The following is a 27,516-nucleotide window of genomic DNA, read 5'->3' as shown; positions in this document are numbered from 1 at the left end:
GCCTTGTTTGCTTAGTGTCGAACTCATGGGCTGTATAATAATTATGAGTCATGGCCTGTATAACACGTGGACTGTGATTCATGTTCTGTATGACCCTTGGACTGTACGATTCGTGAGTGTCGAATAGTCATGAGACGTGCACGGTGCACCCGATTACTATGGTGCACATCACGAGTCCGACACACATGACTCATGTACACCCCACGAGTCAGACAGCGCACGAGTGATACAACCCACGAGCTGGACATTAAGTGAACAAGGCCCACCAGTCGACATTACGTAAATGAGGCCCATGAGTCGGACATACTATAATAGGCATAAAAGGCTCACGAGACCGACATTACATCACGGGACTTAATGTATACGTAGTGTCGTCTCGTGGTCCGTGTTTGCCTATTGTCGGACTCATGGAGCTTTTATGTCTAGTGCATGTCGAGTTCATGGGCCTTGTTTGCCTATTGTCGAGCTTGTGGGCCCTTTTTGAGTAGTGTCGAGCTAATGGGCTGTATGATTCGTTGGCTGTATGACTAATTGACTTTTTTCAATGTTGAGCTCGTGGACCGTATGACTCGTGGGTGTCGGGTTCGTGGGATGTCCCTGATTAGACAAGGGATGTCGCCATTTTCAATTTAACAACAATAAAGCTTGCTGAATACATTACGATTGAAATGGGTTCGTTCCTTGTCACTCTTCGCTGATAACGTTGAACAAAGTGTACAGATTCAGAATAGAATTATATAAAGCCATTCAATAATTAACAAGTCTGTCACGTAAGAATGAAATAAAAATCAACAGTACAATTTTTTGTGTAATGACTATGGATTTATCATGGAAAATCGTTAAAGTATGACATATTTGGTGCTTAGAATGTATATGGAAAAAGATTTTCATTGTTGTCATAGTTTATTTGATTTGATTTGATTTTATTGGTTCCTGCATTATATCATTGCTCATGCAGATACATAAACATATATCATATACATTAATGGTACCATACATATAAATGGATATACATGAACATTAGTTGCTAACAAAATGAGTTTTTTCATTACCTTTAGAATATACAGCAATACATTTCTTCATTGCCTGTACATAAATGTCCAACAGAACTGTGATGCAATGAATAACGCAGAAGGGCTACAGTTTAAGCATTGCTTGATTTGCATGCAGCCCTCGTACATAATACATAACATATAGGAAAATAGGGGGAGGGATGACTTGCATAGAGATAGGGATAGGAGAAAGGAGAAAGGAGAGGTCGGTCTGCTTTCACTATTACACAAAGTTAGAACACCTGGATCACTGAATAGCAAAGCATGGCAAAGTATTTTCTCACCGAGGTACAGTCATATTAATAATCATGATATCGTTTCTTCTTGTATAGCTATCAGAAAGACTGACGGTATGCACATTTTCTTCGTTGGAAGCAGCCACCCTTTGAAATCGTTCACATAAATAGGAGAAGACACAGAAATATCTACTTTACTTTTGTTATTCTTGTAGAATGTTATTATTATATTTTCAAACATTGACATGGACTGACTTTTGTCATTTTTGTAGAACGTAATTATCATATTTTCAAACATTTGGGTCACAATGCTTATGTCTCTATTTAAAGGACAAGTTCACCTTCATTAACATAAGGATTGAGAGAATGTAGCAATATTAGTAGAACACATCATTGAAAGTTTGAGGAAAATCGGACAATCCGTTCAAAAGTTATGATTTTTTGAAGTTTTTGTGCAGTCACCGCTGGATGAGAAGACTACTGCAGTGTATGATGTCACATGCGTACCATGATATAAGGAAAATATAAGGAGAATTTCACAAAATTTCATCTTTTGAAAAAAGTACACATTCCCTTGACTCGTATACTGACATAATATGTTATGGGTAATATTTTTCCCATTGCCTTTAGAAAGAGGCAAGTCAAGTGCTCTTTTATTATGCGAAAAAAGTGAAAATATGTTGAATTTTCTTTACATTTTCTTTGTACTGTTGTACTCATGTGACATCACGAGCCTTAGTAGTCTCCTCATCCAGCGGTTCCAACACAAAAGTTTAAAAATTCATAACTTTTGCATCGATTGTCCGATTTTCCTCAAACTTTCACTGATGTGTTCTACTAATATTGCTGTATTCTCTTAATCCTTATGTTAATGAAGGTGAACTTGTCCTTTAAGGATATATGCAATCATGATAAATTTTCAGTGAATTGACATGCTGGTGCTGTGTGTTGTTATCAATCACTGATATTATATCGCAGTATTTTAAACATATCACAGAACATATCAGTGCATGTGTATTACGTGATCACATCTCAACAATTTTTCTATTCTAACGAAAGTAGGAATCATTTTTCACTTTGCCATCTGTGCATTACTATACAGTTAGTTATGTATACCTCCTTTAAACAACGCCGCTTGACATCGGATAATGTCTGTCATGAATACAATCATTGTATGCAGGTGTGAATTCTAACGACTGACTTAATGTTTTCACTCGAGCGAGACAAGATGATGCTGAAGAAAGTGTTCGTATAAAAGCCTGCTGTTAGTCATCACGAACATCTTAACGATTTGTTGACAATTTGCTAAGGACCAAAAGGTTCACTGTTTTTGCAGGTGTGAGACCAATCGGTCGAAAGTCCCGCCAGAGGGCGTTTTCCATTTCTCTACGAATAACAGAAACTGAAAGCCCTTTAATATAGTGTGGTGTATCACCTCGAATATCCAATTTTTCTCCCCCCCCCCCCATTTTAACATTTCAGCTTAAAACATCATCTTTCAACGGCAACGCAGAATATAATTTGAATTTGTGTATCATTATTGTTAGTATTTCTTTTCATGCAAATGTCTCCGTAATCCCGTTCAATTACTATCCAGGTGTGCAGATCAGTATTATCACTATAAAGAACAAACTCTTTTCCGCCACTTTGTCCATTGAATTAACTCGTCGTTAGGTTTCGCTAATGGTGCGGGGCGGCCGGCATACTGTACAAATAGCTGGTTTATGGTCAATACTAAATCAGTGGATATCTTACTGTATAGAACTTACTGAAAATGTAAAATCTTTATTGAAAAGATTTGTTAAACATGATAAACAAGGTCGCAACATTCTACAATATCTGCTCATCCCAGTTCGTATGAAATACCATAGCTTGTTTCATCTCCTAGAGCCCAGAGACGTTGAGAGAGTGAAAACATTAGATCAAATTAAATTGTTCTGCATTTTCTCTCTTTCATTGTTTTTCTCTTTAAATTTGAAGTTATTCTTTTGCTTAATAAGTTTCACCGGGATATAACGCTTATCCCTGATTTCGTGCCACTTGTATGCTTTACATTTTGAGTTTCGAAAAAAGTATGAGCGTTTTTATATCTCAGTCGTCAAGTAAAGAGTAAATGCACTCAAATCATATGATGCCTTCAAGCGAGAAGCTCGCAAGGATTGCCTACTACAGAATTCTCAGACTACATGTACTTGCAACATGAGGGGCACTTGGGCGTGAGATTTACGGGAAGAAAATCACAAGGCCGAAATCGCAGGAGTCCGTGCATTTGTTATACGGATTCCTGAACCGAACCTCTCTCCAACAGATTCGTGGGAGAAGCATCGGCGTTGTAGAGGTGTAGAGGTCAGACTCGGCGGTCAGTGCTATTATAATATCGATGTTCCGTGTATGCCAGAAGGACTGAAGAATGAAAATGCTGTGCAACCAGAGACGTCTCCTGCCTCGCATCTCGTGGTAAGGTTACAGCATTTTGCACGGTTCCATCGTACGCCAAAGACCGGCCAACACAGATACCCACCACTGGGTAATTGGCGTTTTTGAGCGCTGCGTGTCAGGTGAATGCTGACTGTCGTTTGATGATCATGTGTGTGTATGCAGTGTGTGTATGCGTGTGTGTGTGTGTGCATGTGTGTGTGCGTGAAGCGTGCTCAGTGTGGTCACTAGCCGAGCTCACAAACACAGAGCACAGAGAGAGAGATGCACGAAACACACACTGTAACTTAACTCAGAAAAAAGGGGAGAGATAGAGCTAGAGAGTGAGAGAGCAAGATACGTACACACACGGACACACACAACACACACACAGCGAAAGTCAAGCCTGCTTGCCCATTCCTGGCGTGCTGTGTGCAGCCCTGTAAGCAACGTATTCGCATGGATAATAGTACTACTTCACCGTCTCCCGTAGACAAACGCCCATACTACGAAGTAGCAACTTCGTAGGAAATCGCTACATCCCACCGATGCTTCCATTGGATTGATGGATTAATTCCGCCATGGGTGCAAAATGTTGTGGAATACATTGGCATTAGTACCCCGTTTTCACTTGCTGACGCACTACCTATGTTGCGAATAGCTGCTTCACATTCCTTTTGAAAGGGATCGCCGATTAAGCAAACCATGGGGAATGAGATGAGCGAAAACGGGGTAGGACCTACCCCAATTCCATATGACAGAGGGAGGGAAGTTACAGAAGATATGATTGCAGGAAGAGGACGGGGAGAAAATGCTGGCGCAGCAAGAGGAGGGTATGGAGGTGTTAGCGTTGGAAGAGGGCCAGTACCAGGCCATGGAAGAGGTGGTGGTGGTGGTGGCGGTGGCGGAAATCAGATGGGTGGAAATGTGGTAAGTGGTAGAGGTGGACCGGGAGCAGGTGTTGGTCGCGGTGGTCGTGGTGGTACTATAGGCAGAGGTGGTGGCGATTCAATGGGGCGATGGGTGGGACCAACTGTCGGTGGGTCAACGGTTGCGGTCCCCACACCACCACCACCAGCGTCGGCGGGACCAGCGTTTGTGATACCAGGGCGAGGCAGAGGTCGGGGCGAAACAAGGGCACACGCCCCCCAACCTCCCCACGGCAGAGGAGGTGGCGCGAGTTCTAGGTCAGGCGACGCCGGTTCTAGGACTAAGCCTGCGCCGTGGGCAGCACCTGCTCCAGGCAATGTTATGGAGGACGATGGACCACCGGAAGCCGATTTGAGTCATTTGACTGAAGAAGAGCGGGCCCATATCCTAGCTGTTCTGAGCCGAGCAAAGGATCTTCAGGATAAAGATGAAGAGCGAGTGAGGTAAATGGTCCCGAAATCTTTTCTTAAGTTCACTTTCGCCCACACGGAATAGTAAAAGAGTATGATGGTCACCACCATTAACACAATGGATATCAAATGAACAAACTTTCTCGATGTAACAAAATTACAAAAACCACGACGGCAGGTGACATATTGTTCGCTGCAACGTATTCTTTGCCACACAAAATCTCTACCTGTTGCTATCAGTCAATAGCAAAGAGAGTAATACTGTTGTGGTTATAAAAACAGTAAGTTTAGCACATCAAAATTCCAGTATGGTGGTTATTATGTTGTCTTAGTGTATCACTTTGTCATTATCTTTTCAATCGGCTGCTTGTTCTTACCATGTTGTTGTAAATGTCCTTTTATATGACTGTTGAATTCTTATCTTTATCATTCCCGCTGGCTGAATGTTCCAGTCAATATCATTGTGAATCTTTTAGGGTTTTTTTTTTTTTTTTTTTTTTTTTATAGTAGCTTCTGAACCGTAAACAAACACTTAGTCATGAATCATTGATTACAAACAAACACTAAAAATTGAAGAACGGAAAGGCATAATATCATAACCGTCTGCAATTGATTGATGCGAAATCTAGCGTTGTCGCGATCCACGGTTAAATGTATAATGTTTTTGTCGCATCAAGGGGACGTGAGTTCTTTATCTCAGGCTCTTTGTCAGTGCAGTGATGTTTATCACAAAGTGTTGATATTCGTATCTTTATAATATATCATATCACTATATTCCTACGTGTTTTCTTGGCAAAGATTATATCTATTTAGTTTTAAGTAATTTGATAATGCATTCTTTCTTTTCTTTTTTATTGGTTTAGTGCATGTCAAGCAGCAATTTGACGTTTAGCAGCTATCCCGCCCTTTTCTGGTACTAATTGGGCTATCATGTTTTTCTTATCAAACTATGTAGATGTGAGCTGGACAATTAGTTGCCATATAACAATGAAATTATCTTTTTATGCTTCGTTCTTTATTTTTCTTTATAGACCTTGATAATGACATACCCTGGGAACATAATCATATGATGCAAAATCAAATAAGTCGAGGCTTGTGTTTTGTTTTGTTTTTGATGCTCAATACAACGACAATTATTCATGGAGTCATCATCATGTTCATGGACGCGTGAGTTGGGTGCCATGGCAATATCAATGCGTATGAGTCACCAAAAGATGAACATGTGTCGAATTTGGATTGACGAAGATTCATTAATGGACCAACAGGCCAATGACAGTTGTAGTAGCGCGTCATCGAGAGTTAAATCCCCGAGACAACGCTATAGACTATGGTTACACGCAGTGACAGTGCGAACAAAAATTGTGTCATCTATTATAGTGCTCATGATTAGCGAAAAAAAATACGTAGAGAATGAAAAGGGGGCAATGTCAAAACATTGGATAACAAGCACTGACATTTTAGGACCTTCCTACTGGAATGGCGTCATCGTGTTTTTGTTTTTCTTAGATTGTTTTTTTTTTAATCGATACCGATCATTGCATCATCTATGTACAACCAATGGCATTCTCTGTAAGAGTGAATCTGTCGTGCTTTATACACTACTTTTGTTCGAGTCCAAGCGTGTGTTTGTGTGTGTGTGTGTGTGTGTGTGTGAAGGATCTTCTGTCAGAAGTGGCCCTTGATGCAGACAAACATTAACATCTTCGTCTATAGTTGATACCACAAGCTGACTTGTTATGAATATAATTAATGGGCATACATGAGTTGCTATGGTGTGGCTGTAAATTCTACGCCTGAGTAATATATTTACAGTATAAATTTCCCGTGATGATTACATTTTGTTTGATGTATAACTTAAAGTAGGGTATTTATCATGTCACAGTTGCCCTATACAAAACGAATGGTTTCTATATCATTATATCTCATAAAGATAGATTAAAGTATATATATATATATATATATATATATGAATTATATATAGTATTTTTATATATGTATACGCGCAATCAAAATAGAAACCGACCGGTTCACTGTACATGGTAGTGACAATGTCGTGATTCCTTCAATCCTACCACGCCCACACAATATTTTGTCACCTGCTTGCACTGTTCAAATCTGTAGAGCCTAATTGACGAAGGGACACCTAGCACACGGGCTTTGCTCGTGTCCTGAATTAACAACAATATATTCCTTTTTGACAGATAAGCCACGCCCCCGAAGAGGTACCTGTTCACATTTGTCCAACGTTGTTGTTGACTGACAGAAAATGCATATTGAAGCGTAACAGGAGTTTGTATGTGTGAAAGACACCATCTTCATCCAATCACGGTCGTTTTGAGACACATGGAAGAGAAATATATAACGTGACTTTCAGGTCAGCCACATTAATCACAGAAGATTAAGAGATTTGGCAGGACTCCTTAATCATTCTCATTGCTGAGCCGTGGCCAACTAATCTGATCTGTCTAGATATTGTGCGCATTAAAGGTATTACAGATTAGATTTTATACATAAATGTGGTGTTTCTTAAATATTTTAGAAGGTATCGTATACAATGCAGAACTGATGAACAAGTCATGATCTCATACGACGAAAACTGTGTCAAAGATGATTTTCAACAGAATTCGGTCACTGAACGTGGGGTATTTTCTCTTTTCTCAGTCAACCGAGGCACAACATTAAAGTCTCCTCCTTTTATCATGTTTATCGTTAGTGGCAATGAAATGTCACTTGCAACTCAAAATAGGGATCTTGCTCAAATCTTTGGCTCTCATATTATCTGCATACGACGGTGTAACATTATCAACAAAGATTAAAAAGGGAAGGTCAACATCAAGTTGTTAAGAAGATTATACCTCAAGGATGATGGCGGAAGAAGAGCAAGAAGGACAGAGAAGAGATTGAATGGGTTGATGAGAGGGAGGAAAATGGTTGTGGTGGAGTGATGGATTGAAGATGGAGAGATGAGGTATGCAAGGATAGAGGGAGAGAGAGAGAGAGAGAGAGAGAGAGAGAGAGGGTGAGAAAGAGAATGTAGAGGAAGGAGGACAGAAATGCTAAAACCGACTTTTATCAGCACTCCCCATGCTCACGCTTTTCTTTCGAGTGGACGCGTTTTAGCATCTCAGCCAGGGGAGTTTTTAAACGGTAATGGGTGAATTTGTCACAAGTACCTCTTAATGGATCACCCATAGATGGGGGCCGGCGAATGGCAAATGAGTCCAGCTTAAATCTCCCTTCCTTAAAGTTGGTTTCGGGGAAAAATAAACAGAAAAAAACCCCTTTGGCTTTGTAGATAAGTTGAAATCACAGTAACATTAACAAAACTCAGTCAAATGAGAACCTCCACGCCTTAGAATTCACATACATTTTCCATTAGCATTGCATTAATAATTTTTGTTTCACCCTTCCATCTTTAATGAAGCCAGTCATTCGCTTGTAATGTCATACTGATTCAACATTCAATGATACGCTTACCACTGGTCCTAGTTATCTTGCGTGACATTGATATATTCAATGTAGAAAGAGCACCCCAAGAAAAAAAAAAGAAGAAACACACACACACACACACACACACATACAAAAAACAAACAACATAACGTCTACTTAAGTTGGCACTGAGTTTCTGCACTGAAGCAATGTAACAGGTATATACAGTGTCCCTTTGAAGTCGTTTGCAAATAAACTCCTGACTACATGGGAAGCTATACTTTACATCTTCATGTGCGCCATGTTCGTTACATGTAGACATCCATCTCAACATGTCGTTATATCAAAAACACGCGCTGGGAAATTGATGCTCATGCGTCGTGCGATGAATTTGCTCGCCCGCACGAAAAATGAAAGCTCTATGACTCCCGCTATGACTATCACGACTCTATATGTATAGTGTCATGTACAAGTGACATGTAGACACTCAGTTAATGTACGGATGTAAAACCAAATATTCTCTGTGTTTGATAATGCCTTGGAACTGAATCGTCTAAGTTTGTATTTTTTTTCCTAATCGAAGAGAGCATACACGTGCGAAACCATGATCGAGGCACACGGCCCGTGTAAAGGCACTCTTTAGAGCCAGCTAATGTTTCACCTGTAATGATCAGCCATTCATATCTTATGCATTCGGTATGACTCACTGTTGAGCGGCCAAGGTCTGGTTATTTAAACCCTTAATGAACGAAATTCGCACACCGCACTGCAATCTCACCGCCCAAGGTGAATGAATCGCGATGACGAGCGTTTTCACTCTAAATCAAACACAAAGATTACCGGAGAATAGTTTGATGTGGGAGTTTTCTTGAATTGCTTCTTATTTTTTGTAGACTATTGTGTGCTGATTATAACAATCAAAGTAATCTACACACACAACTGACTACTTCACATCACTTTTGAAACTTGCCTTTACGAAATAATATTGCTGATAGCAAACATTTTCTCTTCCCATTTCATTCCCTCCTTTTTTAGTATTTTCTTCGTCTCCGATATCTGATGTCCGCATCTCTCTTTTCGTCTATATCTTCCACGACTCTCATTCCCCCCTTTTGCTCTTTGTTTGGGTTTTTTTTCAGTTTTTTTTAGCCACGTTGATCCCCTTCTTCCTGACTCTCCATCTTCTTCGTCCCTCTGTTCTTTTCAAAATCCTTAATCATAAAACCTTAAATCTTTATGCTCTGAATAGACTGAATTCATTCATTCAGCCTCTGAATTCACGAGGATAATGCCGAAGTATACACTTTGAACACATCACAGGTGGGTTGCTTATGGATGGGCATGTCATTGATGGAGTGTAAGATATTGATATCGATATTCTAGAAACAGTTCAAAGATGATTCCCCGGTTTAACTTCTATGTGATTCCCCTCATTTGATGTTGAACGATTGAGAAGATGATAATACATTGCAATAGTAATAATAGTAATAATAATAATAATAATAATAATAATGATAATAATAATAATAATAATAATGATTATTAATCATAATGAATATAACAAGAAGAATATTGATAATTCTATACTTAATGAATTACAATATAATAGTTGTAATGTTATAGTAATAAAAATGATAAATGATAAGATAGGTATAACAACAATGATAAGAAAAATAATTCAGCCCGTATTGAAAGTATCATGGACTATATGTAAGGCAACGTCTTCAACACTATATAGCACGCTCTTTTTGTCGAAATTCATACAGCAGTTTTTCCAGGAACCCATTTTTGAAGCTGAGTCAAGAGTCAAGTAGGGCATCTCAGTCGTCCAAGATTGTACGCAGCGGGTTGGAGTCGAACTCGGGACCCTACTAGTGAGTCAAGTGGGGCATCTCAGTTGTCCAAGAATGTAGGCAGTGAGTTGGAGTCGAACTTGGGACCCTCCTAGTGAGTCAAGTTGGGCATCTCAGTTGTCAAAGAAAGTACGCAGCGGGTTGGAGTCGAACTTGGGCCCTCCTAGTGAGTCAAATGGGGCATCTCAGTTGTCCTAGAATGTACACAGCAGTTTGGAGTCGAACTTGGGACTCTCCTATACCATGAGTCAAGTAGGGCATCTCAGTTGTCCAAGAATGTACGCAGCGGGTTTGGAATCGAACTCGGGACCCTCCTATAGTGAGTCAAGTAGGGCATTTCAGTTGTCCAAGATTGTATTACGCAGCGGGTTGGAGACGAACTCGGGTCCCTACTAGCGAGTCAAGTATAGGACATCTCAGTTGTCCAAGATTGTACACAGTGAGTTGGAGTTGAACTTGGAACCCTCATAGTGAGTCAAGTAGGGCATCTCAGTTGTCCAAGATTGTATTACGCAGCGGATTGGAGACGAACTCGGGTCCATACTAGCGAGTCAAGTAGGGCATCTCAGTTGTCCAAGATTGTACGCAGCGGGTTGGAGACGAACTCGGGACCCTCCTAGAAACTCAAATAGGGCATCTCAGTTGTCCAAGAATGTAGGCAGTGGATTGGATTCGAACTCGGGACCCTCCCATTGAATCAAGTAGGGCATCTCAGTCGTCCAAGAATGTACGCAACGGGTTTGGAATCGAACTCGGGAGCCTCCTAGTGAGTCAAGTAGGGCATCTCAGTTGTCCAAGATTGTACACAGTGAGTTGGAGTCGAACTTGGGACCTTCCCAGTGAGTCAAATAGGGCATCTCAATTGTCCAAGATTGTGCGCAGCGGGCTTGAGACGAACTCGGGTCCATACTAGCGAGTCAAGTAGGGCATCTCAGTTGTCCAAGATTGTACGCAACGGGTTGGAGACGAACTCGGGACCCTCCTAGAAACTCAAATAGGGCATCTCAGTTGTCCAAGAATGTACGCAGCGGGTTGGAGTCGAACTTGGGACCCTCCTAGTGAGTCAAGTAGGGCATCTCAGTTGTCCAAGAATGTAGGCAGTGGATTGGATTCGAACTCGGGACCCTCCCATTGAATCAAGTAGGGCATCTCAGTCGTCCAAGAATGTACGCAACGGGTTTGGAATCGAACTCGGGGAGCCTCCTAGTGAGTCAAGTAGGGCATCTCAGTTGTCCAAGATTGTACACAGTGAGTTTGAGTCGAACTTTGGACCTTCCCAGTGAGTCAAATAGGGCATCTCAATTGTCCAAGATTGTGCGCAGCGGGTTTGAGACGAACTCGGGACCCTACTAGCGAGTCAAGTAGGACATCTCAGTTGTCCGAGATTGCACGAAGCGGGTTGGAGTCGAACTCAGGACCCTCCTATTCATGAACTTAGTGCTGTATCAGTGCTACTTTTTTTTTCACAAGATGTTTTTACTCACAATGTCCGTCTCGACCCAATCATTATTATTATTGTTTTTGTTGTTGTCGTCGTCATATCATTATTACAATTATTACTATTACTATTACCATTATTATCCCATTGTATAGCTCCCACAGAGATAAAACGCAAGTTCAACTTTCAGAGTGTGATCTCATTTTAAAAGAAAAGATCACTTGTAATGTTGAATTTTATCTTTTAAAAACTGACCATCTAATTATTTGTTTTGATAACGTAACTATATTGAAACTTAACCATAGCAGTATTTTCCGGAATAAACAACGGATGGATATGATTGAATCGCACTGGCGTTTTATCAAATTGATTTTTTGGCTTGTAACAAAGTGCATCTGGTCGATAATGGTGATAGCCGACTTACAGCAGCGTACAATTAACAAGCCCCCACATGGAGCACTTCATTATCGCAACCATGGATGAAATTGCTGGTGACGTCATTCTTTTCAGAGTTCATGAGCTTAGCAAATCACAATTTGTCATTAAAATTTGATGGAATGTTTGACTGACCTTGTTAAACTATTGATACTGAACTTCTAGTTATGAATTCAGGAGTTACTGGCTTCAGCATAATCAGCGATAACACTGTACTCATCTTTTCGATTCACAAAACATAGTGCACTTGAGAAATACTTGATGTGTGTGGGGAGGGGTGTGGAGGGTCGAGTCAATCTTACAGTACGCTCGAGAGGGGAGTTAATATCATGATGTTGGCAGACTAGGGTCGATATCTGATAGAATTAGCCTTCATCTCCATGCGATGATAGGGGATTGGTCGAAGCGTGTGTTGAGCAGGTGGCTTTGGCAAACAATTTCTCGTGAGTAGTACGCCTAGTTATCATTGGGATTCTGTGAGAGAAAACCTACTAATTATTCTCGTCTCGTCCTTTTATGGGTGTGTGTAATGATTATGTGTAGGTGTATTTGTGTGGTTACGGGTGTGCGTGTGTGTGTGTGTGTGTGTGTGTGTGTGTGCGTTTGCTTGCAGTCGGAGATGGGTTGTGTGTGACTTTCACTGGTAAAGGTAGAAAACATATTGATTTCGGAATCTGCGGGGATGAATATTCTGCCATCGATCGAGCGAGACTGGCCTGGCACGCGTGGTGCATTATGGGTCAAAGTGGGCAGAGCGTGGAAAACCCTGCTTCGACGCCCGAGAAATTCGCCACTTCAAATGTCACTCAATATGGACTCAGCACCGTCGAGTGACTGCACTGAAATATCTTGCATGTCTAAGTGTGGGTAAGAATTTTACTTCAACATGAATGTCACGCTGGATATTTGATGCCAGGATATTACTGAGCTGTGAACGTTACGAGTTGCGACGAGCTACCACGAGCTGCTGGTGTGATTTGTTCTAAGAATTTAAAATGTTCTCGAAGAAGAGCGATCTGATTGGAGATAAGGCTACACCTTGCCATAATTAGTCTGATTGTTCGTCAAGATTGTTGGTGTTTCCACATTATTCGTGCGCCTTCTGAGGTGGGGGCTTGGCCTTAGTACCAGTTCTTTTGATATTACAAATAACTTACATAATTCCATACACATAACGTCACATCTAATGTACGACAACTGCATGCGTGCCATTATTTACGACGATGACACTCGTGCTGCAGTGTATATGGGGAAGTTTTTCTTTTCCTGCATTGCTTCAAATTAAGGTGTTTGAATTTAGTGTCCGTCGCAATTCCTGCATAACAAAAATTATCAAAAAGGGAATCTTACTCGTAGGACCAGACCGATACCTTCCTGTGTTTGTGAAACGGATGCGAAGGAAATCACAATCTGTATCATGATAATGACTTTCAGTACTTTATAATTAGTATGCTTTCAATAGCTGAATAACAAACGTCGAGCATCCCCGCACCACACTGAATTTGAATATTGTGAGTGACGTCATAATACTTTGACGAACGATTCAAATGTTGTTGCCGTCATCAGGCAAACTCACAAGTGCACGCGCGCACACACCTGCAAAAGCACGAGCATACTCATTCCTATAGGCGCATATACACCTACTCAAGTAAATCTCGCTCCATTTATTTTCACTTTTTTCTACAATCAAAACCAAAAACACAACAACAACAACCACACACACTTGGGTGATTTATTACTGTCATGGCACATGCCATGCAGTCCATGGCAATGGTATTATAAATACTTTAGAAAGACAGTGGATAAAATTGTCTCATCTATAAATAAAAAAAATCGAGTACCTATACAAGTCGGCATTGGGAGGTACTGTAGTATGGATTTACTAGTGATTTATTATTTGATTTGTTAGTGATCTGAAATTTAATTCACAGACTGACAGATATAGAGAAACACACACACACACAGAGCACACAAAACGCCACGCTGTGAAAATAGATTATACCCAAAATATGCACCTCACTATAAGCAGACACCATCCATTCTACTATCCATAGAATTGAAACACATATCACTTAGTTAATCAATCACCATCCTCGAGGAACATCCGCAGACATGCTTATTCACATATAAAGGGTGTCAAAGTGAGCACATCGATTATAAGGTACAAAGCAAAGCAGAATTATTAGTATCGCTGTCATTATTGCAATCACCTCTTGGTGTAATTACTTACGGGAATACATCTTCATCGAGATGGAGGGTATACTTCTGTGTGAATTTATTGTCTACCCCCCTCTAAACGAGCATCGTTTCATTGTAATGCTGGGACCATGCTCTCCAATCTCCCAGCGGGGACTGAGCTTGGAGATGAAGAATGGGTGAGAGGGAAAGATTGAGAGATAAGGAGGAGGAGAAAGAGATGAAGGCAATTTTCCTGACTTCTGTAGCCAAGAATAGCGTCGAGGTCATCAAAACAGGAGAGATGAACTAATTTAAACTCTCCGCATCACTGACAACCGCGCTGGTATTTCAAAGAGAGGGAGAGAGAGAAACGAGAAAAAGAGAATGCAATTTATTCTAGCGCTCCACCAGGTACCACACAAGGGAGGCAAAGAAAATTAAAGCGATTTCGCCCCTGATGTTTCCTGTTATCTTTCTCTCTCAGCCATGCCCTCCCCTTTTTCCTCGGGGAATGTGTTTATACGGCGCTGCTATTGGGGTCTAAATCATAGTTAGCTAAACAGAAAATGGCGGGACGGGCGGATCCAATCTCCTAAGCGAATTATGTCTCTGCATGGTTCTCTCTTCGCCACGCACCTAATCGAACACGCACAGCCTGGCGTTCGGGGCATCCCAATAAAGCGTGAGATTTACGGGATGTTTAGCAGCTAGGTGATAAACACTGCGTTGATGTCCTTCCTTGGACAAACTCAGAACAGTTATCGTCTTCTCTCGATGAAGATGCATCTTCGCTATGTACCTCGCTTCCAGTTGTCACTTCATCACGCAACCACACTGCCAAAACGAATACTGCTATTATACCCTCGCCTGAGTTGACAGTCCTCATACTGTGTTTATGACTACAAATATATCGCTAAAAGAGAGTTGTGAGGAGTTTGATGACACATTCTATCTTTAGAGTTCATCATAATGCTAAATCGAGCAAGTCCTTGAACAAACAGTCAACGCTCGATTGTGCTGTGTGTCATGCAGATGCTCCCCTCTGCAACCTCGGAGTCCCTTCCTGCGGCCATGCACATCTGAAACGGAAGGACCGTGCTGCATCGATTTTTGTCCCACTTACACTAATGGCCTTGTGCCCCATCGATACGTATTTGCACTTCTCTGCATAGTATATGTGATTGTATACGTGCATACATGTGTGTTTGTGAATATATAAACACAGACACAGACACACACTCATATATATATACATATATATATATATATATATACATATAGCGTTTATCATGGATGCGTTTGAATAGAAAATACGACCCTGAACTGTACTACTTGGCGTGTTAGGAAATATGCAATTTGATTTCACAAGTGATCAAAAATTAATGATTTTTTTTTCCAAAGCCGATACCATTACACCAAAGTTTATGCAAATTCTCCAACATTAAATATGTGTGAATAATTATTCTACTCGCTCTTAGATTATTTAATAAACTGGCTCTATTTATGTCTTTATCACGAATTTTTGTATGTCTTTACACTATACTTATACATAGTATAACCTATACATCTAGAACATGACTTCACATCTTCTGAAGACAACGCGCAAGCACATAGGCACGTTATGCACAAGTATATGTACATTGATATTACAATGTACTAATCACTTCACGCCTTTTTATTCCTTTCTGAAATATACGTGATGGCTGAGATCCGAGTTCAATTCAGCTTACAATGATGGCAGTCTGTTATGTCATTCCCATTTGAATATGCATACTAGTGTAACATTATTTTGTATGAGGACGAATGTAAACTGTGTTCTTTCAGCATAGGTTGCAATTTCATGTTAAATGAAATACAATCAACCCGGAGTGGTCACAAATAATGTTCCTTTTTGTTTGGTCTGATGTTGAATATCTACGTGTAGGGATTTGTCCAGGGTGTTTGTTCGGGTTAGTTAGGTTTCCATATCTTAGTTTCTTTTGTAATCCCGCTTTTTATGTATAACAGTATATAAATCATTTGATCATGCTATGATTTGTTCTATTGCGTGCGGAGGAATGCATCCTATATACAAGCACTGCTTTTTAGCATTCCTCCCCATTTCCAGCATTTCCCCATACTTAGATTCTATAAAACTATCTTTTATTATGTAGTGATGTAATTTATATTTTTAATTTCTGTAAAATATTAATAGATTTCTATTGGAAATGGAAAAAAATGAATGAATGAATGAATGAATGAATGAATGAATGAATATCTCACAGTTTGTCATGTTATTGATATAAACCGCAAATATCAGGGATAAGATGCACTACAAACACAAAATGGCAATTGAAAAAAAAAAGTTTAACTTTTGTACCAAAGGTATATAAAGCAGCTTTTTAAGCATTCCTGTTCAAAGATCGCCACATTAAATTTCACACTTGAGAATCATAGTTTACTTCAGTGGGTGCAAAAGGTCTATTTGAGTTGTGTATATTTAGACCAAAAATTACGCGATATTCAAATACATCGAATAGCGTGATGTTAAAGTTATGATTGTAATCATGTATAGAGCCTAATCCACTTCACCATAGTGTTTCCACGTTTGACGTGGATATCCTGTTAAGACTGCAGCTGAAATGTCACAATTTCATGTTGGTTTGTATATCGTGACATATTTCGTTATAAAATTGTAATTGAAACCACGTTATATGATAAAGTTCTTGATAAGTTTTGTTTCGTTCTCTTAATACACAGAATACTTCGTTGATATTTAGGTTTCTGTTGACTATCAGTGGCATTGGGTAAATATTCATTTCAAATCAACTTTAATTTTTGATTTATACATAACAGCACGTAGATATGAGCTATTATCAAAATTTACATAATAAATTGTGAAAACATTGAGGGAACCAATCAAGATTATGAAAAAAAAAAGAATATCAAGTATAGAAAAACAGACAAGCTTTATAGGTACATAGAGAACATAAATTAATTGTCAAAGTTATGTGTGTGTAAATGATCAGAAAATGGTACCTGTGCGTAAAAAGCCAAATTACTTTTCTTTAAAAAGTATACCAAGAATACAAATACAAGTGAATGACTCATATATTCACAATACACAAAAAAGCGAAAAACCTTATCAATTTAATACCTTCTGATTAACATTTCTTTTTTATATTGTATTTTGAGATATTATCAGACTGTGTATGAAATTTACTCAAATCTAAGATATTCCAAAAGGCGGGACCAGTATGACGTAGTGGATAATTTGATGTGTCAGTTGAACAAGTAAAGGTACATTGATTTAATAATCAGATGATCTCATATGATAGTTTATACGTGCATCAAAATTTAAAGGAAACATATGAATACGGTGACAAAGACTGAGCGTGACAACATTTTCATGGAAGAACATTATTTTCACTTCATTAAAGTTTTGAAATTTGTGGGTGTGTAATGATTTAAACAGTAAGATGTCAGTATTCTTATAATCTTATTTTGTGCATATTCGAATTGCTTTCTTTTGGAGTATAAGAAAAGCTTTTGAATGTGGCAAGATTAGGCACTTCCCCAGACAGAATTACAGAAAGATAAACCAGATGAAACATGACCATTATAAAGAGCTGACATAATATAAATGGGCAAATCATATCAGCCGATTTAGGATTCAAATAAACCGAGAGATTCTTGTACAATAGAATCAATACGATCATTCCAACTCGATTTACCATTTTAATACAATTCCTAAAGAATTTACAAATTCATCATATTTCAAACGTATTCAACCAATTTTCAAAATCGTATCTTCAGCATTACAATGTATATTGCACTCCTCCCCTTTTGAAATATCGTACGCCTTGTGTTTTACTTAAATTCAAAGAGACTTTATTTTGTATAAAAATTCAATCAAAATATACCAATATGAGAGGTTAGAAGGTAAGTATCAAGTGCATATAAAATAAGATGGATTTCGTGGCAAGAGTTTCGACTATGATCCATATATATATATATATATATATATATATATACATATATAAAAGCACTAAGGTCCAAGAGCGGATCCTTTAGAAACACCGAAGTCAATGTACTTTAAAGAAGAATTGAATGAAATCATAAACAGCAAATTGTCTTCTAAGTGTCTATACCGAATAGATATGATCTGAACCAATTAAAACATACATCTCTCACACCGTAATTTTGCATTTTTTAAAATTAAATTTCATGCGAAAGGCAGCTCCCAATGGGCTGCTACGTGTTCAAGCAACCGCTTATATAATGACAGATCTTCTATAATGCATAATTTCTTAGTTAAATTTTTGCTGATTTGGTGATATTATATTTTCAGTGTAGTCATTTATAGATTTATTTACTTTCTTCGAATCATGTACGTTGTTTATTGACGTTTTGTGCTATATTGCTGAAAAGAAATTTGATTTTGTACGAAATTACGTTGAAGAAAATAAGCCAAACTCAAACTCAGAGCAAATCAATGTATATGACGAAGTGTTGTAAGCTCTTAGATGTAATTACAGAGGGTTATAAATATAATATGCGAGTTTAATACGTATGGGCAGTCTTCAGATGCACAAGGAACTTTAGCACGTGGTTGATAAGCGTTTTTCGCGCGCGCAGCACTATGCACACCCGTGCACACGACATACACCAATCCGCGCGTGCAAAAAAGGGTTTCGCAAAAGGACCTGTGCGAACGATCTTCGTGCATCTGTGTTGACGATACCAATTACCTGCTTGCCAGATCATATTTGATCTTGTAATCGTCATGATTGAGAGTCCACATTAACTTGTGCTGTGAGGGAAGGCCCCACCATCATTTTTGTTTTCCTTTTGAAAGAAAATTTGCAAGGGGAAAAATTCATAATCATGGAGAAAGGAAAGACGCTTTAAGCGAAAAACTACTGACTATTAATATAATCTCAAGAATGAAATGGTAAATCAACCTTTTAAATGTTGTCACTCCTACAAAATGTTTAAATTAACACTAAAAATGTTGAACTACCATTTCAGACATGAAATATCCAACATTTTGAGTGATAGATTTAACATTTGTAAAAACGTTGAAGGAGTGACAACATTATTTTGAAATGTTGAGTTACCATTTCACTTTTTAGAGTGTACCAAGGCAAAGCAAACTTACGAGTGGGGTATGCTCATAATTAGGTAAATCTCTGGTGTCATTTAAAAACGCTTCTATTCTTTTTATGCACTCTCCGTTTTGATTTAGAGAACACATATCCATCGATACAATTTAACAGTGTTTAACAATGTCTCGGTGATTATTATATCGCATTTCTCTACAAAATGCATGATGATTGTTCTTATTAGTGCCATGCTTGTATACTTTCAACAAAATGCTGTTGTTATTTGGTGCTGTCATCTTCACTGTATCATTGCTAATTCAGATTACGTTTTATTCGTCACTGTTCGTTGAAAGTTAAGTGGCGGTAGCAAAGTAATCATAAGAACCCGCAAAAGGACAAAATAACAATGATGATAGTAATATTAAAATTGATAACAATACTGATAATTCCTATGATAATATTAATACTAACAACGATAATGACAATGATACTTATAGTAATGATAATACTTCATATAACAATGATAATAATAATAAAAATAATAATAATAATAATAATAATAATGATAATAATAATAATAATAATAATAATAATATAACATACATAATAGTAATAGTAATGGTGATGATGATGATTATCATTATAACATTTTTATCAATGATAATTATGATGAAGGAAATAATCGTTGATGTGAAACCCACATTTTATCAACTAACAGATGCGCCAACAACTTGTTGTTTAAAGTGATATTCCGTGTTTCCATCCCAGACATGAAAATCCCGAATCAAACAAGTTAATTGAACTGATCTAAAACCTTTCATGCCTGGTTTTCGTACGAAAATACAAAATGCGCCTTCTATTTCCTCATCCCCATTTATCTATGACTTCTTGACAGCCGAATTGTCTGTTTGTTTGCTTGTTTTTTTTTTCTGTTTTTTTTTTTTTTTTTTTGGGGGGGGGGGGGGGGGCTTTCAAGTATGCGGGTATGGTATGAATTCAGGTATCCCTGTCTACTGTTATAATTTAATTCTATTTCATTTCGTTTCATTCTATTTTATTTCATTTCATTTGTTTTCCTATCCAAAATAAAAAAAAAATCTGTGTAAGGCGTATACCGTCCTTTGAAAACTCAACTTTTGATATGGATGAAATTTGCAGAAATTCTGAATTGGTTTGTCGTTGCACCTGTCAAATTCTAAAATGCAATCGTATAAAATTTAGACATTAAAGATCCAATTTACCTTTGGGAGCAGTGATTTTAAAAATGTTCAAGATATCACATTTGATGCATATGTGTAGGTCTGTTGTATTACAAAACGACCTACCATATAAAATTTCTGCAACAAAGCCTAAAATATATGGAGATATCAGTATTTTTCTCAATAAACCGTAACTGTAGACGGTTTAATCTGGAAGTATTCTTATTATAACTATTGTTCACATTTTGTGTACAAAATACTTAACATCGATTATACGGATTCAGTTTTTTACAGTGGTTGTTTCTATCCCTAACTCGCATTTTAGAACTAGTTTAAAACACTAATGCTGGGTTTTTGTTTCATCTGCAAATAGTAAACTATGCCTTTAAGCTGTTGTCATATACGCTGTTTACGATCTAGAAATTCTTAAAACTAGACAAACAACTTAAAACTACAACGAGCGGCGCTTATAGAATGAGAAGTCTTTCAAAATGGCCGCTGTTGGGGGGTACAAACAAAGCATGAAACTGAAACCTCTCTTGGTAGTCGCGGCTTACTATACAGCGTAATGGTATGTATAATAATAGCTGACAATGAAGTATTTCTTTACACCTTCCATCGCGTGAAAGAGAACTCCCATCGGAGGCCAAGATCGTGACTGCACCCCACGTGTTGGAGGGGAGCGGGGGAAGGGGGAGAAGTGTGTGCTTGAACCGATCTTTGCAGCTTGCCATCCTTCCCGTCTTTGATCGGGGGTGCACTTCCGATACTCGATCGTGAGATAATATTCAGGCTCCCTTTACATCAAACACCCCACCCCCTCCTCCATCTCCATTTTCTAGTCTACCTCTCTAAGCCCTGAGATCAGAAGACACCGCCATGAAGAAATGCACAAACCACTTTCACATTATGGATAAGAATCGAAGATCTGCTATCTAGGGCTGTTGTCGTTCTTTTTTCATCCATAATAGAAAAAAAATAAAGATAGTATTATTTCATTGTATAATACTGATTGACAAATTGCCCTATACATCGGAGTAAATAAGCGCCGATTGATAAGTGTTTTAGCAGGATATAGCCATAATCACTCACAATCAGTTGCATTAAAACATCTCGAGACAAAAATTCATTGATTTGAATTGTTAACACGATCAAGTACCTCATCTTGAATCCTCCATTATTTTTGCAATCTCAATTTACCTGCAGAGGTTTTGGGTTTTTTTTTTTTCATTTACTTTTGCGTATTTATTGTGTGTGTGTGTGTTTTTAATGGTCTGCAAGATCTGATGTCGACTTTTCTCCACAGTAAAGTTGCATCTAAAAACAGATCTCATGCAAACATTGATTTGACAGTCATTCGAGATCCTTTTCGGTCATTCATTCATTTCATCATGTTTAAGGTGCATTAAATGTACAGTGTTAAGTCAGGATTAGAAGGATTAAAAAAAAGTCACTCTATATAGATTCGGGTGTTAAATAAGAAGGAAATGGAATTCTAAAGGTCCAACGTTTTTACGGAACAGTTTATCATTAGTATTTAGCTACCACAACCATTATACGAATTAGTTGAGGTTTAATAGGTAATCAAGTCATACTATGGTTTTTACAGCATTACTCTCGACTTGACCTACAGAAATACAAGTCTTCACTTAAGATGCTGGGTGCTTTGGGTTTTTTTCCCATATTTGCTTTGTCGTAACAACCTAACAGTGGTGATTTTCGGAAGGATTGGAGGCAAAAACATGAATTTGTGTGATATTTCTGTGTGCATAAAGCGATAGGAGGGTTTTTAGTTGATGACGTCATCACATCAAGTAATCTATGTATAGATGTGAATGCGACATATCACTTTCCGTCAGAATATGCCAGAAATAATGTATAAACACGTTTTGACTGTACTTCTATTATAATGTTCGTCTGATAGTCATCGACGTCAAGATGAATTTGCACTCCAAGTCTGTTTGTATAAGTTCAGCTAACGTATGACGATTTTGTCATTGCTCCTCATAAACGGAAATCTATGAGGACATCACTTAACTATGTTGGCACCAGTATCGTTGACTTGTTTGCACACAGTCACAATGGCATTTAGAGATGATGAGACTGAGGGGTTAAAGAGAGACATGTAGTCACCTATAGATAGATTATCATGAAAGACGTTGGTGTTATTCGCTGATGCAACAATATGACTTTTTGACTTGCAAAAAAATAACAACCCAAAAATATATGTTTTGAACGTATAAATATGTCCTTCTTCACGAACGTATAAACATGTCCTTTACGAATGTCCTTCTTCACGAATGAAGAAGTAAAGCTGGTATCAATCGTGATTACTACTGGTTTGCATATAATTGATGAAACAAAAATAAGCATAAACGATACTATGTCTATGTGAGGTTATGAGCTCTTCCTAGACTCATGCAGTGTGGCGTCTGCACCAACTTCGTCGAGGTCGAGTGCGTATTCACGTGAGGAGAGGTTTACCTTCTGGTGGCGGTCTGCCTCACCGCAGACTATACCGGAGATCCCCAACCAACCATTCTGGCACCCTTTAGGGCACTTCCATGCATTATTCAGGGCACCATTACGCATTCTGCATGAACCGATCTCTCTCCCCTATACCATTTAACGTTAACTTTACGACAGAATCGTGCGCTCCAGTCGCCTCTAAATTCGTCACCTTTCCCAAAGATGTAAACGACACACTCCAGTCTTGAACATGCATATAATATGACCGGGAAGAAGCCAGGCAAGAAAGAGGCAGAAAGAGGGGTGAAAGGGAAGAGGAGATAGAGTGGGGGAGAGAGGGGGAGAGGAGAGTCATTTGGCTTTCTTTATTAAGTACTGGTATGTGTATCTCTCATGTTCGAGGTATGGAGTTTCACCGCCGGCGCAATCAACGCCCTCTTATATAAATTACAGGACGGCAAGCCTAGATGGCTTCTGCAGACGACAGGACCGAATTACCGCGCAGACACGGTACCAAAATGCTACCTCGCACAGATTCACTTTGCTCGGCATGATATAACACCACAGGAACGGTATGTTATGATCATGCATGCTTGCAGCTATATAGGAGAGCTAGTGGCAAGTCCAACGCGTGTGGACGAAGCCCTGTAATCACTATAAAATGCGTTTCACTTCATTGGGAATAATTTGATTCGAGGTGGACCCATTCGGCTGACAGCGTGGTAGGAGAACGCAAAGAACAGACCACCCGGTAGTTTTGGGAGCTAAATCGTGCTGCATGGGAGGAGAATACCTGCCGAGTCTATGCTGTCTTTTTATTACTGCAGACGACACCGTAAACCAGCGTAGGTAAAGATTTCATATCTAACGCAGACGATACAGGTTGTTATTACATCGCTTTTAGCACACACGGGCCATAAAAAAAGTTATGTGTCGTATAACTCAGACTCCCCCCCCCCCCGAGACTCATGCTTCCTTTAGTATCTGCATGTTCTTCCACAGGGTAATGGCCATGTGCATTATAAACATATATATATATATATATATATATATATATATATATATATATCTTATAAATACATGTATACATACATACACATATAATGTGTGTGTCTGTTTGTATGTGTAGGTAGCTGTGTGTGTGTGTTTACTCTTGAAAGGAAATGTTGAACATCCCAGTGCGCATGCACAACATTTCACAAGAGGTTTTGTCACAGTATATTTAATTCATTACAAGAGACGCCGCTTCGGTATGTTATATTACCGGTATGTAGTGGACTGGTGATTTATGATTCGAACGCTGAGAGCATGCCAGTGTTGGAGATGTACGGGAATATAGCCATAAGACTCGCTATTGGTGAAGAATCGTATACATGTATGGAAATCAATGCTGTGTACTTAAATGAATTCTCCGAGAAAGTAAACAAAAGCATAAATTCACCATTCCTATGTCGATGGAATGTTTCGCACCTCTCAACCATGCATGATAATTCATGACGTGTTTTAATGGTTGTTTCGTACATTGTTCCACTTTGTCCTTGTTCACAGCAGTATCTGCAAAATTTCACATGGTGTCATTGATTTCAAGCTTGACACCAAAGCACCTGCTTCGTCACACATGGTACAGGAATACACCTCCGCACAGATGATCACTAAGGTTTCACCATGTATATTGCTTTGCAGATAAGGCACTATAAGCACAGCTTTAACTGCTACTTCAGCATTCTGGTATACTCTATGTGTGGATGTTGTTTTCCCCCTTTCTCTTCCTCCAGAATTCTTGAGGACGAGTTCACGAAATATACCAAGGATATCAAGAGTGTACTCTATGTGTGGATGTTGTTTTCCTCCTTTCTCTTCCTCCAGAATTCTTGAGGACGAGTTCACGAAATATACCAAAGATATCAAGAGGCGTGCCTCGGACGCATCCAGCACAGCCGACGGCACCTCGAAGAATCTGTGCCCCGTCTGCAACCGAACGGAACTGGACGAATCGGCCATTCCCGGCTCGGCGCAGGAAGGTTTGGAGTGCCAGGACTGCGAAAGACCCGTGTGCCTCCAGTGTGGTTTCTATACACCGAGTATTGCTTCACAGGTGAGATTTCATCACTTTGACCTTTTCTTCCTTTTGTATGTGTGTGAATATGCGTGTGTGTGTGTGTGTGTGTGTGTGTGTTCGGTCCCGTTGGGGGAGGGAGGGGGATGGGTGTCATGCCGTGTTGTTTGTGACTCCCGCATGTATGATTGTCCCCGCTGGTTGTATACAAGTAGGTGACATATCTTTTATGTAAAACTACTCCAGTTGGCACCATCAAGCGCAGGCGTAAAGAAAACGACATGTCGCATACGCTCTTACAACTGCCCTGGCAAAAGAAAAAAATACATTAGAACATCGCAAATTACGTGTTTGTCCGTTTAAAAAGTCAATATTCGATATTTTGTTCATAACTTTGGTTAGATCTTCCCATACACCCATTTCTGTGTTCTTTCACTTTTTAGCTTGACGTTCATATAACAAAGATAATACCTGTGCGGTCGATCCCTGTCCTAAGGATTTGTGACATCAGGCCTATTCCTTGCTAGTATTCATTTTTTTCCATTTTCAATGACAGTAAAAAACACTGGATGTTTTTTCTCGAAATAGGTCTCGTTTATACCAAATCAATGATAGATTTTCCATTGTGGACAGTAATCAGCAAAACGTTGGTCGGATCCATCTGTAACGGCTGTGTCCTTTTTGTGATGTTGCTGAATTAGTTTTCTTTCGGAGCACCCGGGATTAATGTATCCTTTATACTTGGTAATATTTATTGGCCGATGATAATTTATTTTTATGGGGAAAATGAAAAAAAAAACAACCAACAACGTTAGAGTAAGGTTTTAGGGCGTTAAGAAAAGCATCTTTAGGCGTTTGAAAATGACAGCAGTTATTTGTTAAATCTCTTTCTGTAAACAAAAACTTTTCATGCCATTACCGATAGTACCCATTATTATGATAAGTGACTTGTTGATTTGGTTTCGTTTCATTCATAATTCATTGGCGTTGGTGGTATCGACTTTGCGGCCCACGATATCCATGAGCCTATTAAGCGGTGACATTATCAGAGATTTTCTAGGACAACACGTACAGCGAATAGGAGCCTCTGAAATCTGACTACTTGTGGGCTGACGGTTATCTTTGATCTACGCAAACGCCGCACTTACCAGCTAGAGTAACATTATGAGTGTGTCTTTTACATCTACCTTGTCACTGCTGCAGAACTCCATGGCATTCATTCATTGCAGCTACCTACAGTGATGATAGCGCTAGCACAATAATGGGGGGTTTTCAAGCCTCTTTACGTTAAACCATGGAGCTGATGTACAGCTTCGCCGTTAAACTATGAGATTTAAGGGCAAAAACCATCAACAAGTTTCTTGCTACACACACATGCTAATCATTTTTAAAGGTCAGTGTGCAGGGTCTCTATATCACACACAAACTAACAGAGTCTCAGCATATTTGCGAAGTGGAAATTTATCTTAGACGAGAAGAGTTAGAGAGAGAATGAAAAAGGAGGAGAAGGAGGAGGATCTGAGGAGGAGGAGGACGAGGAATGAAGACTAAATAAAACCCACGACCTGTTTGTTCGCCTTGAGGCTACTTGTGTCCTCATGTAGCGCCTCATTCTTTCATGTCAGGGAACACCAACCTCGCCTCCACGTCCGCACATGCGCACACTTTTTAATGCACAAACAGGACCCCGTGTACATAAGGCAAGCAGTTGCAGCATGCTTGTTGAACTTACTGAACTGAATGTCAGTGTATTAATGGTGATGTGCATGTTGCTCGCGCGATGACTTTACCTTAAAGGTCGTATATCCCTCTTGCAAATGTCACGAAATGTTGCATGGTCAAAGAATGATGTCCCCAAATATCGTGTATGAAATCTTACTGTAATACACCTTGGATTTTTTTTTTTTATTTGTTAATGAAAAAACTAAGCCCATGTCACTCGAGAAAACGCTCCCCTATCGCACCCAGAATAACGACTGGAATTTTTCGGTGTCCGAATAAATTCACTAGAAATCTATATTATTAAATTTCACCCCTCCCCCATCGTAAAGTAGATTCCACTTTTATTAATATGAGGAAAAACGGTTAGTCTGCATTACCTACCTCTGCAATTATAGCAACTTATGAAAGGAATCTAAATTTCAGGGATGTAAAAGGGACACGCGAACTTTATCCTCGTACAATATGTATCAAGGACGTCTCGAGTGAACAAATCGGAAATAGGACCCACGTCGATTATCGTCTCCAAAACTCAGCTCAACTTCTTAACACCTCAATAGCAAGCAAGAGAGAGAGAGAGAGGGAGAGAAAGAGAGAGAGATATTACAAAAAG

At 39.1% G+C, this 27,516-nt stretch overlaps 1 protein-coding gene across 1 annotated transcript; it reads left to right on the top strand.

Moving 5' to 3' along the window:
- The first annotated feature begins 4,408 nt into the window (after positions 1 to 4,408).
- On the top strand, positions 4,409 to 26,426 carry LOC140243427 (uncharacterized). The gene is made up of 3 exons (XM_072323109.1): positions 4,409 to 5,076; positions 24,995 to 25,223; positions 26,388 to 26,426. Exons 1-3 carry the CDS (start codon positions 4,409 to 4,411, stop codon positions 26,424 to 26,426), a joined length of 936 nt encoding a protein of 311 aa, XP_072179210.1.
- Positions 26,427 to 27,516: the final 1,090 nt, after the last annotated feature.

The sequence above is a fragment of the Diadema setosum genome, chromosome 2 (assembly GCF_964275005.1).
Source record: "Diadema setosum chromosome 2, eeDiaSeto1, whole genome shotgun sequence".
Classification (NCBI taxonomy): Eukaryota; Metazoa; Echinodermata; class Echinoidea; order Diadematoida; family Diadematidae; genus Diadema; species Diadema setosum.
The sequence above is the reverse complement of the archived record's forward strand: the minus strand, read 5'-3'. Positions and strand labels throughout refer to the sequence as shown.

Bases quoted from the DNA above. Each gene is read 5' to 3' on its own strand.
- LOC140243427 (XM_072323109.1), top strand. From the start codon at position 4,409: ATGGGGAATGAGATGAGCGAAAACGGGGTAGGACCTACCCCAATTCCA. The intron at 5,077-24,994 runs GTAAATGGTCCC...CTCTTCCTCCAG, and splicing joins AAAGATGAAGAGCGAGTGAG to AATTCTTGAGGACGAGTTCA. The intron at 25,224-26,387 runs GTGAGATTTCAT...TCACTGCTGCAG, and splicing joins CACCGAGTATTGCTTCACAG to AACTCCATGGCATTCATTCA.